The sequence below is a fragment of the Dipodomys merriami genome, unplaced genomic scaffold (genome assembly GCF_024711535.1).
Source record: "Dipodomys merriami isolate MVZ:Mamm:240054 unplaced genomic scaffold, mDipMer1.0.p SCAF_17, whole genome shotgun sequence".
NCBI classification, from domain to species: Eukaryota; Metazoa; Chordata; class Mammalia; order Rodentia; family Heteromyidae; genus Dipodomys; species Dipodomys merriami.
The window spans coordinates 13804488-13820157 of NW_027203048.1; the positions used below are offsets into that span (position 1 = coordinate 13804488).

The 15670-nt window shown below is 40.8% G+C and overlaps 1 protein-coding gene across 3 annotated transcripts in view; it reads left to right on the top strand.

The window, feature by feature from the left end:
* The window catches only part of Spast (spastin), a 59816-nt gene that overhangs the window by 18996 nt on the left and 25150 nt on the right, over positions 1-15670 (top strand). For all 3 annotated transcript variants that reach the window (XR_011372502.1, XM_070025320.1, XM_070025321.1), the window contains exons 4-5: positions 9482-9577; positions 13913-14100. Coding sequence is in view for 2 of the 3 variants with exons in the window: in XM_070025320.1 (XP_069881421.1) it covers positions 9482-9577; positions 13913-14100 (284 nt within the window). In the remaining variant the exon portion in view is untranslated. The remainder of the gene's footprint in view (positions 1-9481; positions 9578-13912; positions 14101-15670) is intronic.

Genomic DNA, 15670 nt, shown 5'->3' on the forward strand with positions numbered 1-15670 from the left:
TATTGGAGATAAGAGTCATAGACTTTCCTGCTTGAGCTGTGATCTTCAGAGCTCAGCCTCCTGACTAGGAAGTTTTTGGGTATTTATTTATTTATTCATTTTTTGCCTGTCCTGGGCTTGAACTCTGGGCTTGTATACTGTCCCTCAGCTCTTCAGCACAGGGCTTGCACTCTACTACTTGAGCCACAGTGCTATTTCTGGCTTTTTCTGCTTATGTGGTACTGAGGAATCGAACCCTGGGCCTCATGCATGCAAGGCAAGCACTCTACCATTGAGCTACCGTCCCGGCCCCTGGTTTTTGTATTTTTGATGGACTATAATTTATTAATTTTTAAAAGACTGTTGTTAGAGCAATTTTAGATTTGCAACAAAATCATATAGAAAGTGCATAGCTTCCATATGCTACCTGCCCTCTTTTCCCTACCGTAGCCTCCCCTGTTGTCAGCATTCGACAGCACATTAGTATATTCCTTACAGTTGATGAACCTACACTTAGACTTCATTACCCAAAGTCCATCATTTACATTAGGTTTCATTCTTGGTGTTATATATTCTGTTGACTTTTGGCAGATAATAATGAATCCATACTTAATAGTGTCTCTGCCCTAATAATAATCTGAGCTCTTCCTATTACTGTTCTCTCCCACCTAGCCCTGGAAATAACTGTTCTTTTTACAGTCTCTGTAATATATGTTACAGATTGTCATATAGTAGGAATTATGACAGTAGGTAGCCTTTCAGACTGGCTTCTTTCACCAAGTAAAGTTGCTCTGTGTCTTTTCATGGCTTGATAGTTCATTTATCTTCAGCACTGAATAATAGTCCATTGTCTGGATGTACTATAGTTTATCCATTTACCTACTAAAGGACATCTTCATTATTCCAGAGTTTTAGCAATGGTGAATAAAGCTGCTATAAATATGTTTACTATTTTTCTTTGGCAGCTCATTTGGGTAGATACCACAGAGTGTAATTATTGAATGATAGAGCAACAGCATGTTCTTTTTTTTTTGGGTCAGTTGTGGGGCCTGAACTCTGGGTCTGGGCACTGTCCCTCAGCTCTTCAGCTCAAGGCTAGCACTCTACCATTTGAGCCACAGTGCCACTTCCAGCTTTTTTCTTTTTGCTTATGTGGTACTGAGGAATCAAACCCAGGGCCTCATGCATGCAAGGCAAGCGCTCTACCACTGAAGCCACCTTCCGAGCCCTGCAGCAGTATGTTCTGTAAGAGCCTGCCAATCTTTTTCCAAAGTGATTGTACCATTTTACATTTCTGCAAGTAGTGAATGAGTTTATGATATATGAGTTGTTCATATTAGTTATATCAAATTGAATATTCCAGAGCTTGTTTTTATGTGTTTGAAGATAGGAAACTACAGACTTGTCTTTTTTTTTTTTGCTTATGGGGCTTGAACTTTGGCCCTGGGCGCTGTCCCTCAACTCTTCAAGGCAAGTGCTCTACCACTGAAGCCACAGTGCCACTTCCAGTTTTCTGGTGGTTAATTGGAGATAAAAGTCTCACAGACTTTCCTTCCTGGGTTAGCTTTGAACCGCAATCCTCAGATCTCAGTCTCTTGAGTAGCTAAACTACAGGTGTGAGCCACTGGTGCCTGGCTTTTGTTTCTTTTTACTTTTTTTTTTTTTTAGACAATCTCATTGTGTAGTCCAGGCTAGCCCCAGTCTCTCTCTCTCTCTCTCTCTCTCTCTCTCTCTCTCTCTCTCTCTCTCTCTCTCTCTCCCCCTCCCTCTCCCTCTCCCTCTCCCTCTCCCTCTCCCTCTCCCTCCATGGGCCTGAACTCTGGGCTAGGGCACTGTCCCTCAGCTCTTCAGCTCAAGATTAGTGCTCTACCACTTGAGTCATAGTACCACGTCTGGCCTTTTCTGTGTATGTGGTGCTGAGGAATTGAACCCAGGGCCTCAAGCATGCCAGGCAAGCACTCTACCACTGAGCCACCTTCCCAGCTTTAGCCTCAGTCTCAAACTCACAAACCTCTTGCCTTCAGCCTCTGAAGTGCTGAGATTATAACATGAGCTACATGAGCTACCTTCCGTGCCTAACTACAGACTTGTTTTTGAAATGTGACTTTTGCTTTTTCTCCCTCTCCCCCTTCCAATAGCAAAGTCTGAATTCATGGCATGATCTTTTTGTTCAGCTTAAGTTAACACTGTACTACTTAAGCCATCCCTTAAGTCCAGCATTTTGCTGGTTATTTTAGAGACAGAGTTTTTTGCCCAAGCTGGCTTTGAATCTCATTCTTTCCGGTCTTAGCTACCTGAGTAGCTAGGATTATAGGGATGAGGCACTGGCATCCGGGTTTCTGTTTATTTGCCGTAGTAGAAGAGAAAATGAAAAATAATATATACATAATATTAAATATTAGCACATTAAACATCTATAAAATGGAAAGCATTAATATTTTGGAAGTTTTGAAACTGGTATGTATTTTTATCCTCAAAAGTGAGCATTTAAAGATCTACACACAAATGCATAGGAAAACATTTTTGTAGCATATGCTATATAAAAATCAGCTTTTTGTTTAGTGTGATAGTATATACCTACAGTCCCAGTTGCCTGGGAAAGTAAAGCAGTAGAATCTTCTGAGCCCAGAAATGAGGGGCTAGCCCACACAACATAGCTAGAATCCCTATCTCTTTTTTTTTTTTTTTCTGGTGCTGGTCCTAGGCCTTGAACTTAGGCCTACGCGCTATCCCTGAACTTTTATGATAGTGTTCTACCACTTAGAGCCACAGCTCCGTTTGTGATTTTTGGTAATTAATTTGAGTTAAGATTCTCTCAGGCTTTCCTACACAGGCTAACTTTGAACTGTGATCCTCACATCTCAGCCTTCTGAGTAGCTAGGATTGCAGGCCTGAGCCATTAGTCCCCTACTAAGACTCCCCACCTTAAAAAAAAAAAATCAGATAGGCATCTAATTGGGATGTAGAATGTAGGGAATGATTTTGGGAATTCCCCTATTTAAAATGCTTTGAATATATGCAGTCTTTCTGGCAATAATGAGAAGAGGAGGGTGTAGTGACACATGCTGGCATCTCAACATTTGTGTGGCTAAAGCAAGAAAATTGAGCTTTAGAGTACAGCATGGACTATAGAGCAAGATTGTCTCAAAAGACAAAGGAAGAAAGAGTTTCACATACAGTGTTTACCTGGGATTTGGTAATAGTCACCTATCATGGTTAGAGCTCAACCATAAAACCTGTTTTAGATAAAAAGATAATTTGGCATCAGCATTTTGATATTCCTGGAAATTTATTTTATTTTATTTTTTGTCCATTGTGGGGCTGAAACTCAGAGCCTGGGCGCTCTCCTTGATCTTTTTCTCTTAAGGCTAGTGATCTACCACTGGGAACCACAGAGCCACTTCTGGTTTCGTGATTAGTTGGAGATAACAGTCTCATAGACTTTCCTATCCAGAGTGGCTTTCAATCGTGATCCTTGGATCTCAGCCTCCTGAGTACCTAGGGTTACATGTGTGAATCACCAGCGCCCAGCTATTTTATTTATTTATTTATTTTAAATTTAACTTCAGCTGGGAATGTGGCTTAGTGGTAGAGTGCTTGTCTAGCATGCATGAAGCCCCAGGTTCAATTCCTCAGTATCACATAAACAGAAAAGGCCAGAAGTGGCACTGTGGCTCAAGTGGTAGAGTGCTAGCCTTGTGCAAAAGAAGCCCAGGGACAGTGCCCAGGCCTTGAATTCAAACCCTAGGACTGGCAATAAATAAATAAGTAAAAATAAAAAACTTCATTCATCATTGGTTTATTCCATCCCTGCTTTATGCTGGGTACTATGCCAGGGAACATAAATGGAATTTATCAGCTCATCAAATATTTATTTATTTGGTGTTAACCTATGGTAGACATTGTTGTAGGCACTTTAAATACAAAGATCCCTCTTCTCTAGAGTTTATTTTCTATCAAGAAAAAGACAGTAGATAATCAGCATAAAAAGTAACTATGCTGCCAAGTGCTGTTGGCTCATGATTATAATCCTAGCTATCCAGGGGATGAGATCTGAGGATCCTGGCTTGAATCCAGCCAGTCTATAAGTCTATCTCCAATTAACCACAAACACAAAGCCAGAAATGGAGCTACTCAAGTGTAGAGTGCTATCGTTGAGTACAAAAACTAAGGCATAGTGCCCAGGCCCAGAATTTCAAGCTCCAGGATTGGGCCAAAAAAAAAAAAAAAGAATAAATATTCATTTATACAATATATTGTAGATGTTAAACTACTCAAAAAAGAACAACATTAGTAGTGGGCAGGCAGGGAGGTCAGAATTTTTACTTTTTTTGTTTCTTCTTCTTCTTCTTCTTCTTCTTCTTCTTCTTCTTCTTCTTCTTCTTCTTCTTCTTCTTCTTCTTCTTCCTTCTTCCTTCTTCTTCCTTCTTTTTTCTTCTTCCTTCTTTTCTTCTTCTTCTTTTTCCCCCGTCCTGGGGCTTGAACTCTGGGCCTGGGCACTGTCCCTCAGCTCTTCAGCTCTAGGCTAGTGCTCTACTGCTTGAGCCTCAGCACTACTTCTGGCTTTTTCTACTTATGTGGTGCTGAGGAATCGAACCTAGGGCCTCATGCATGTGAGGCAAGCACTGAGCCACCTTCCCAGTCCCAGATTTTTTAGTTTTAAACAGAATATTTGGAATATCCTGTTAGTGAATTTGACTTGAGTTAGATGTGAAAGTATCTTAGGGATTGTGTAGAAGAACCCAGTGAAGCCTTATGAAAACATATGTTGTATGTTTACAAAGCTTCAAAGAAGCCAGTGCTACTCATCAAGAAGACCTTATTAATGGCTAAGTGGGTAAGAGGCTGTTCTAATACATAGAACTACATAGGTAAACATGAAGGTTTAAGCTCACCTGTGAAATGGAGAAGAGCAGTCCTAAGAGTTTTAGGATAGGAGTGATATCACCAGACAAGTTTTTGAAGGATCATTCAGGTTTCTGTGTTGCTTGTAGACTCTAAGGGTAGAACCAGATAGAGCAGTTTGGATACTTTCAGTAATCGAGGGGAAAATAATGGAGATTTGGGTTAGATGCAGCAGGAAAAATGATAACAAGTGATTGGATTGTAATATTTGAGGACTGATATATTTACTGATAATTTGGATAAAATGTTCTCTGTTTAAGGATCTCATTTTGGGAGAAACATAGAAATAGACAATTATCCTTTCAGGATGGAAACATACAAATATTTTGTAGGAGTGGTAATATTGGCATATGAGAGAACTTTCTAAAAGATGTGAAACCCTGAAATAGTCGTACAGGTTTACAAAAATAAATGAGAGTTATTAAAGAGTTCAAGAAAAAACATATCAGAAGGAAACAAAGGTTTGAATAAAGACTCAGGTGAGTAAGGGGAAAGACAATTGAAGTAGGGATTCGCTTAAGCATGATAGAGGCAAATCATGGATTGCCTGGTTTGTCACATTAAGGACTGTGAGCTCTAATCTGTGGGTAGTTGCAAGCAACTGAAAAGTTTAAAGTAGAAGAGATCTGTGGTACGATTTTTCCATTTAAGTATATCATTCAGGTGGTTGTGTGGTGGTTAAATAGGAGGCAGTAGAGAAGTAAGGTTAAGTAAGGTTTAATTTTATCACTGATTAGTCTGTATAGCTTAGTCATTCTAAAAGGAAGCATTAGTCTGTTTACTTTTTTTTTTCTTTTTTTTCTTTTTTTTACCAGTCATGGTACCTGAACTCTGGGCCTGGGCACTGTCCCTCAGCTCTTCAGCTCAAGGCTAGTGCTCTACCACTTGAGCCACAGCATCACTTCCAGCTTTTTCTGCTTATGTGGTGCTGAGGAATCGAACCCAGGGCCTCATGCATGCAAGGGCAAGCACTCTACCACTGAGCTACCTTCCCAGCCCCTTACTTTTTGATGTAGTAAAGATTGAACTCAAGGACTCATGTATGTGAAGCAGATGTTCTACCACTGTGCTCTATCCTGAACTATCTACTTTTTATAAGCAGGAAATGAATAGGAAGGTTCAATAAACCAGCAAAAAGCAGAAATAGAGTAAGGCTCTGTGGTAGAATGCCAGCCTTAGCAAAAACGCTGAGAGCACAAGGTTTGAGTTCAAGCCCCAGTACCACCACACACACACACACACACACACACACACACACACACACACACACACACACACACACACACACACACACACACACACACACACACACACACACACACACACACACACACACACACACACACACACACACACACACACACACACACACACACACACATCTAAATTCTGTGGATCTACAGACAATTGCTAACTTTTTTTTTTTTTTTTTTTGCAGTTGTGGGGCTTAAACCCAGGGTCTGGGTTCTGTTTCTGAGCTCTTTTGCTTAAGGCTAGCTCTTTAACACTTAGAGCCACAGCTCCACTTCCAGTTTTCTGGTGGTTAATTGGAGATAAAAGTCTCATGGACTGTCCTGCCCCAGCTGGCTTTGAACCATAATCCTCAGAGCCACCACCACCCGTCAAATGCTTACTTTTTATTCCCAGTGACCAAACCTTTTAATTTATCTTTCCTATATAATTAATTTTCTATAGCTTTTTGTTACATTTAATTAAAAGGGGTGTTAAAAGAAGATGTTTACAATATTTTTTTTCTAATTTACACTATTACAAAAGTTGTGGCTCAGTATGGCAATTAAAGAGTACTATTGAGGAAAAAACAAATGACCTACCTGTTAACTTAAAAAAACCTTCAAGGTATATTGTATCAGCCAGGTTTAGGAAACAAAAGCTGTTCAGTACTTTGTGCTTTGTATAAAAAGGGTAGCTGCTATTTAACCTGTCCCAGAGGTATGTGTTGTTGTACCATTAACCAAGCTTGGCGCCTGCTTGTCTGACCTTAGAAATAAAAGTTCCAGGGACTGGGAAGGTAGCTCAGCGGTAGAGTGCTTGCCTTGTATGCATGAGGCCTTGGGTTCGATTCCTCAGCAACACGTAAACAGAAAAGGCTAGAAGTGGTACTATGGCTCAAGTGGTAGAGCGTGGTAGAGCGCTAGCCTTGAGCTGAAGAGCTCAGAGACAGGGCCCAGGCCTAGATTTCAAGCCCCACAACCAACAACAATAAAAAAAGGTTCAGAGAGTATGTATGTGTTGCTTTTTTTTTGTCTGGTGCTAACAATTGAATCCAGGTCCTTGACCACAGTACTAAGCATAGATGTTACCACTGAGCTACCCCTCCCAGATGCTAGTGCAGAAAAGAGTAACTTGTGTTTTTAATATTTCGCCAAAATAAAATCATAATTGAACTTTATTATAGATGAAACAGACTGTATACTTCATGTTCATTCTTTTATTTAATCCTTGAGAGGCTGGGTAAACAGAGTAAGTTAAGGTCATGTTGCTAGTCAGTAGTAGAGCACAAGATATGTCAGCTATCATATAGGTGAATTTAGGTGTAAGAGGGGAGTGCAGCCAGGGATGTAGAGTGTCAAGGAAAGTCAGACTTTTCCCTTCTGTGCATTGTGTGCCAGCTTTACAGAACCATATCTTTGGGCAGCTTTTGTTATTTAAAATAAGAATAGAAGCCGGGCGCTGGTGGCTCACGCCTGTAATCCTAGCTACTCAGGAGGCTGAGATCTGAGGATCGAGGTTCAAAGCCAGCCCGGGCAGGAGAGACTGTGAGACTCCTATCTCCAATAAACCACCAGAAAACCGGAAGTGGCGCTGTAGCTCAAGTGGTAGAGCGCTCGCCTTGAGCTGAAGAGCTGAAGGACAGCGCCCAGGCCCAGAGTTCAAGCCCCACGACCGACAAAAAAAATAAATAAATAAAATGAGAATAGAATTGAAACAAGACTTTTTTTTTAAGGATTCATTGAATAATTAGATTGTAGAACCATCAGAAAACTTGTTTTTTTAATGCAGTAAACTATTATCAAGGCAAAAAAAAAAAATAGATTGTAGAGTCCATGCCACATGAAATTTTAAAGATTCCAAATAGCATTCATCTGATACTGTGCCCCTACCACCCAGTTTGTCTCCTAAAAGGCAGCTGCATTACCAGTTTCTCTGGGTCCTTTTTATAGGATATCTTCATGTGTACAACTATACATTTGTGTTTAAATCAGTGAAAGGTTATTATACACAATTTTGCAGCATGCTTATTCTGCTCTATTCAATTACCTTTATCTTTTGCTTTATTTATATTAATGTAGCCAAATGTCATAATATTCCTTTAGTTCTGTGCTATTTGAAGTATTTCTCTCCTGACATGTATCCCTGTCTCCCTCCCTCCCTTTCTTCCTTCCTTTCTTTTTTTTTTTTTTTTTTTGGGTCCAGTCATGGGGCCTGAACTCTGGGCTTGGGCGCTGTCCTTCCGCTCTTCAGCTCAAGGCCACAGCGCCACTTCCGGCTTTTTTCTTTTTGCTTATGTGCTGAGGAATCGAACCCAGGGCCTCATGCATGCAAGGCAAGTGCTCTACCACTGAGCCACTTTCCCAGCCCTCTTCCTTCCTTCCTTCCTTCCTTCCTTCTTTCTCTTTTTCTCTCCTTCATTCCTCCCTCCCTCCTCCCTCTCTTCCTTCATTCCTTCCCTCCCTCCCCCACCTTTCTCTTTCTCTTTCTTCTTTTCTTTTCTTTCCTTTCCTTTCCTTTTCTTTTCTTTCTCCCATCCTGGGGCTTGAACTCAGGGCCTTGGAGTAGTCCTTGAGCTTCTTTTGCTCAGATCTAGTGCTCTACCATTTGAGCCACAGCTATACTTCTGGATTTTTTTGTAATTTATTAGAGATAAGAGTCTCATAGACTTTCCTGTTTGAGCTGGCTTTGAACCTCAATCCTCAGATCTTAGCATCCTGAAATTTTTTTTATATTATTATATGTTGTCCTATTTTATGTTTGTTACTTTTTGGTTCTAGGAATCAAACTCTACTACATGTTCTACTCAAACTACATCCTCAACCTATTTTTTAAAAGCTATAGTTATTTTTTAGTTCTAGGGATCAAACTCTTTCATGTTCTACTCTCAAACTACATCCTCAACCTGTTTTTTAAAAGGTATAGTTGTGTTCCAAGTTGCCTATCACATTTAATGAGTTTATGGATAGTAGAAACCATTTCCATATTTTTGTCTCTATGGTATTCTTTCAGCATAATGATTTGGACGTATTAGATACTCAGTAAATATTTTTGGTAATAATAATGATACATAACAGTCTCTGGTAACCGACCTGTTTAAGGCATATTTTAAATATAATCTTTCATTTGTTAATTTCTGTTGCTGTTTGCATGTTTTGAGTTTTTGCTAACTTTTTTAAAGATCTTTAAGTGCAGGACTTTTCATGTGTGAGATTTTATTATATTTTAAAGATTTATATAAATGCAGAAAATCATCACGTCAGTTTTGTAACACCTGAATAATTTCTTAATTTTACATGTATATTTTATTTGTTCATTTTTGTTTGTTTATTTTGTTCTTTTTTTTCTAACTCCCTCTGTTGCATAGAGAAGCTGCAACCAGTTTTGCAATTTTCCAAGTCACAAACGGATGTCTATAATGACAGTACTAACTTGACATGCCGAAATGGACATCTCCAGTCAGGTATGTTTAGGTTAACTAACCTAATAAAGCTTGCATGCAGGGGCTGGGAAGGTAGCTCAGGGGTAGAGTGCTAGCCTTGCATGCATGAGGCCCTGGGTTTGATTCCTCAGTACTACATAAGCAGGAAAAGCTGGAAGTGGTGCTGTGGCTCAAGTGGTAGAATGCTAGCCTTGAGCTTAATAGCTGAGGGGCAGCACCCAAGCCCAGAGTTCCGGCCCCATGACTGACCAAAAAAAGCTTGCATGCAAATTAGAGTCTATTTAACCTGAAAATACTGATTTAACCTTATAGTGAAAGATTTGTGTCTTGTGTTTATAGGGCTGTGTTGGAAATAAAGTATCAAATCTTAGTATGTGAACATGTAACATATAAGTTATAACTATTATAAATGTACTTAATTTGCATGTTTTGCAACCTTCAATTTTTTTTTTATTGTGAAAATACTGTACAGAGGGGTTACAATTACATGGGCAAGATAATGAGTACATTTCTTATCAAACATTGTAGCCTCCTCCTTTGTTTCCCCTTTCCATCCCTTCCCATCCTCCCCCCACCCCCCACCTAATCCTCCCCCCCCCCCCACCAAAGTTGTAAAGTTTGTTTTCGACTTAACGACTTGTACATCTCATTGTTGCAATGGGTCCACCTGTATCCCTGTATAAACGATTTGTTTTTCCCCTTCCCCTCCACAAATTATACCGACATCAAATATAAGAACCTTCAGTTTTGAAATTGTATAATATGAATATATATTCTTTGGCTGATTTTTTTTTTTTTTTTTTGTCAGTTGTGGGGCTTGAACTCTGGGTCTGGGCTGTTCCTCAGCTCTTCAACTCAAGGCGAGCGCTCTACCACTTGAGCTACAGCACCACTTCCAGTTTTTTTCTAGTGGTTTATTGGAGATAGGAGTCTCATGGTCTTTCCTGCCCAGGCTGGCTTTGAACTGCAATCCTCCGATCTCAGCCTCCTGAGTAGCTAGGATTACAGGCGTGAGTTACCTGCACCTGGCAAAAATATTCTTTTATGTTTTAAGCTTTTTGTGAAAGTTTTGTGTTTTGTTTGTTTGTTTGTTTTAAAGAAAACTTGGTGGGCTGGGCACCAGTGGCTCATGCCTATAACCCTGGCTACTCAGGAGATTGAGATCTGAGGATCACCGTTTGAAGCTAGCCTGGGCAAGAAACTCCGTGAGACTCTTATCTTCAATAAACTACTCAAAAAAGCCAGAAGTGGCACTGTGGCTCAAGTGGTAGAGTGCTTGCCTTGAGCAAAAGAATCTCAGGGACAGCACCCAGGCCCAGAGTTAAAACCCAGGACTAGCAGAAAAAAAAAAAAAAAAGAAAACTTGGTGGAGCTTTATTGAATAAATAACAAGCAGACAGACAAACAGAAAGGGACAGCTAGCCTTCAAGAGGAAGCCCTGGGCTCAGCCTGCATTTCACTCTCAAGGGCATAAGCCAAAGGGCTGTCAGCTGGATTGGAGGAGACAGGAGAGAGAGAGAAAGGATGAGTAAGGAGGATAAAGAAGGCCTGAATGTGTAGAACTTCGGGCCATTTTCCATTGCATTGGCAGAGACTGTGGAAATAAAAGTAAGGTGTTTTGGCTTTATGGAGTTTTTGAGTGAAAGAACATCTAGAGAGCATAAGAAACACGAGGGGGAAAGGGAGTCTAGTAAGTGCAGAGCTAGAGGCACCAGGTAGAAGGTGTCCCTATCCACCAGAGTGTTTCTGGCTGAGTTGAATTCTTGATTCAGCCCTCCCTGAAAGGAGAAGAGACTTGCAAAAAAAAGTAGTAGTTGTTGTTGGGTGGGGGGGTCCCCTTTGGTGTGATACCATGTTAAAAAAGACAGAGGGCCTGTAGACAGAAGTCACTCTGTAGACATACAGAGGAGATGGCATGGTGGAGCCAGCAATGGTAAGGCAAGAAGTCTGACATGGGGCTCCTTCAGCAGGGGCCAGGAGGTGGGCTGAGAGAGGAGAGGATCCAGCGACTCCTGACACTATCCCTTCCTGGTCCATGCACCATATGTAAGGTTCATGCAGGAGAGAATTTATTGGCAGGAGAGCGAACTGCTGGCCCCACACAAGATGGAGGTGTGCAAAGAGCAAACAGGAGAGAAAGAGAAAGGGACAGAGGAGAGAGAGGGAGATTGAACTATACCACTAGGCTATGACCTAGGGGAAGGAGAGGGAAGCTTGTGAAAATTTTTAAGACAAATTATAGCTTGTTAAATTTCTTTTGTCTTAACAGTTTATTCTTCCCTGTTACATCAGTGACAAAGTAAACTTTTATTAAAAATATATACTTCAGCAGATATCTGCTATTCTTTCTTTACCTAAGCTTCTACTTATTATCTTCTATAAATCCTCCTTCCTTTTTTTTTTGGTCGGTCATGGGGCTTGAACTCTGGTCTCGAGCGCTGTCCCTCAGCTCTTCAGCTCAAGGCAGGGATTCTACCACTTGAGCCACAGCGATAGTTTTCTGGTGGTTAATTGGAGATAAGAATCTCATATACTTTCCTGCCCAGGCTAGCTTTGAACTGCATCCCTCAGATCTCAGGCTTCTGATAGCTAGGATTACAGACATGAACAACTGGCACCCGGCTCATCCTTCCTTTTTCACCCCAGGAATCTTGAGGTTGAATTCTCCCACCTCATTCTTACCACTTTCCCTGTATTAGAGTTTGAACACAGGGCTTTGTACTTGCTTAGGCCAGCACTATACTACTTTAGCCACATCTGTAGTCCAAGATTTCATGTAGTATGCTTTCCCTTGCAATATTCTATGCATTAACAAAGTTTATGTTCAATACAGGGTTTTTTTTGTTTTGTTTTTTGTTTTGTTTTTTGTATGTGTATGCTGGTTTGGGGGCTTGAACTCAGAACTTAGGCCCTGGTTGTCTGTCAGCTTTTGTGCTCAGACTCTAGCAATTGAGCCATAACTCCACTTACAGATTTTTGGTAGTTAATTGGCAATAAGAGTCTCACAGATTTACCTGCACTGGCAGGTTTCAGACCACAGTCCTCAAATCTCAGCACCCCCTGAGTAGCTAGGATTACAGGCATGAGCCACCTGTGCCCTGCTCCAAAAGAGGTTTTAAAATGAGCAAACTTACTTATAAAGTGTGTGTGTAAAGCTGGGTGCCGGTGGCTTATGCCTTGAATCCTAGCTACTCAATAGGCTTAGATCTGAGGGTCACAGTTCAAAGCCAGCCTGGGCAGCAGAGTCCATGAGACTCTAATCTCCAATTAACCACCAGAAAACCAAAGTGGTACTGTGGCTCAAGTGGTAGGGCACTCGCCTTGAATTGAAGAGCTCAGGGACACTGCCCAGGCCTATAGTTCAAAACCTCTTTTGGCCAGGCCCCAGTGGCTCATGCTTGTAATCCTAGCCACTAAGGAGGTTGAGATCTGAGTATCTTGGTTTGATGGCAGCTCAGGCAGGAAAGTTCAAGGATAGTACAAGGCCCTGAGTTCCAAGTCCTAGCACTGGCAAAAATTTTTTTTTAATATGAAAAATTGAAACCTTTTAGTAAACACAAACTGTGTGTTTTCCTTCTCTTTCATATTTTTAAAACTTTGGAACTATATAGTATCATGATAAATTTTTCCTGTATGCAAAAGTTGTTGAACTCAAGACCTGGGCACTCTCTAGCTTTTTTACTCAAAGCTAGGGCTTTGCCACTTGAACCACAACTCAACTTGCAGCTTTTGTTGGTTATTTCTTGGTGATAAGTCTCTCAGACTTTCCTGCCTAAGCTGGCTTTGAACCACGATCCTCAGATCTCAACCTTTTAAGTAGTCAGGATTATAGCTGTGATCCACTGGCACCCATCCTTACAAGTACCTTTATTTATTCATTCATTCATTCATTCATTTATTTATTGTCAGTCATTGGACCTGAACTCTGGGTCTGGGCACTGTCCCTCAGCTCTTCAGCTCAAGGCTAGCACTCTACAGCTTGAACCACAGTGCCACTTCCAGCTTTTTCTTGCTTATGTGGTGCTGAGGAATCGAACCCAGGACCTAATGCATGCAAGGCAAGCGACTCTACCACTGAGCTACCTTCCCAGCCCCTTACAAGTACTTTTGTTCATATAACAAAATTAAAATACAAGTATCAGGAAGAGGAAAACCTAGTAACCATAATCTTGATCACCCTTGGAGAGGTTCTAAGACAGCCTGGTATATATTCTAGTTGAAATCTTAGTTTGAAGTATTTCTCAATTTTCAAAGATTATTAGCTTGGTTTTGCAAATTTGCTTTTGTTTATTAGTACTTTTCAAACTTGATGGCCCCAGTTTTATATGTATGTTGAATTTACCTTTTCCTTTGTAGAAAGTGGAGCTGTTCCAAAAAGAAAAGATCCCTTAACACACACTAGTAATTCACTGCCTCGATCAAAAACAGCCATGAAAAGTGGATCTACAGGTCTTTCGGGTCATCAGAGAGCACCTAGTTGTAGTGGTTTATCCACTGTTTCTGGAGTAAGACAGGGACCTGGTCCTGCAGCTGCCACTCATAAGGTATTCTGGGACATAGACTGTAATTTCTGTGCCTTTGCAAATGAAACATTCATATTTATGCTTGCTTAACTACCAGTTCTGTGTGTGTGTGTGTGTGTGTGTGTGTGTGTGTGTGTGTGTGTGTGTGTGTGTGTGTGTGTGTGTGTGTGTGTGTGTGTGTGTGTGTGTGTGTACACGTGAGCGCACAGGCACGTACATGTATACTACCCACATGTGTATGTGTACACCAGTCCATACACCAGTCCCAGGCTTGAATTCAGGGCCTGGGTACTGTCCCTGAGCATTTTTGCTCAAAGCTAGTACTCTGTTTACAACTTGAGTCACAGCTCTACTTTCTGCTTTTTTTTGTATTTAATTGGAGATAAGACTCTCACTGGCTTTCCTGCCTAGGCTAGCATTAAACCAAAATTCTTAGATCCCAGCCTCTTCATTAGGTAGGTGGTTATTATTATTATTATTATTATTATTATTATTATTATTATTATTATTATTATTATTTTCTAGTCCTGGGGCTTGAACTCAGGGTCTGGGAACTGTCCTTGAGCTTCTTTTGCTCAAGGCTAGTGCTCTACCACTTGAGCCATAGCACCACTTCCGGCTTTTTCTGTTTATGTGGTACTGAGAGATTGAACCCAGAGCTTCATGCATGCTAGGCAAGCATTCTACTACTAAGCCACATTCCCAGCCCCTTCATTTGGTAGGTTACAGGCATAAGCCATTGGTGCCTGGCAACTACCAGTTCTTTATAATACTTCAGAAAATTGGTAAGTTTCAACAAAAAGGCCGGTTGTTCTTTTTTTGTTTGTTTGTTTTTAAAAAGCAAATTTCACCTAATTCCTTTGGATGTAATTGATAATTTTATATTGCTTACTTGCCTAGTATGTATAATATAATGTTATTAAGCATAATTTAAATTGTTCTGGCTTATTTAAATTTTCTAACATTAGCATACCTAGAGTTTTGTCACAGTTCCAAGAAAGATCAAATTTACATGTGTGAACTGGGTGCCTTACCCTTTTAATCCTAGCTACTCAAGTGGCTAAGATCTGAGGAACCCAGGCAGAAAAGTCCATGAGAAGCTGGGAAGGTGGCTCAGTGGTAGAGTGCCTACCTTGCATGCATGAGGCCCTGGGTTCGATTCCTCAGCACCACATAAGCAGAAAAAGCTGGAAGTGGCACTGTGGCTCAAGTAGAAGAGCACTAGCCTTGAGCTGAAGAGCTGAGGGACAGCACCCAGGCCCAGAGTTCAGACCCCACAACCAACAAAAACAACAAAAAATGTCCATGAGATTCTTACCCCTAGTTAACCACCAATACGTTGGAAGTGGAGTTGTGGTTCAAGTGATAGAGCTCAAGCCTTGAGCAAAAAAACTTAGGGACAGTGTGTAGGCCCTGAGTTCAAGGCCTAGGAATGGCAGAAAATCCCCTAACATTATATGTAAGGTCATAGGGCCATTTTGTTTTACAGTAACAGATCAAACCTCTGTAAACTCACTTCATGTCACACGTAGTATAGTGAATATACCTTTACGTTGGGATAAATATTTTTGTAACTTTAAAATTTTTCCTT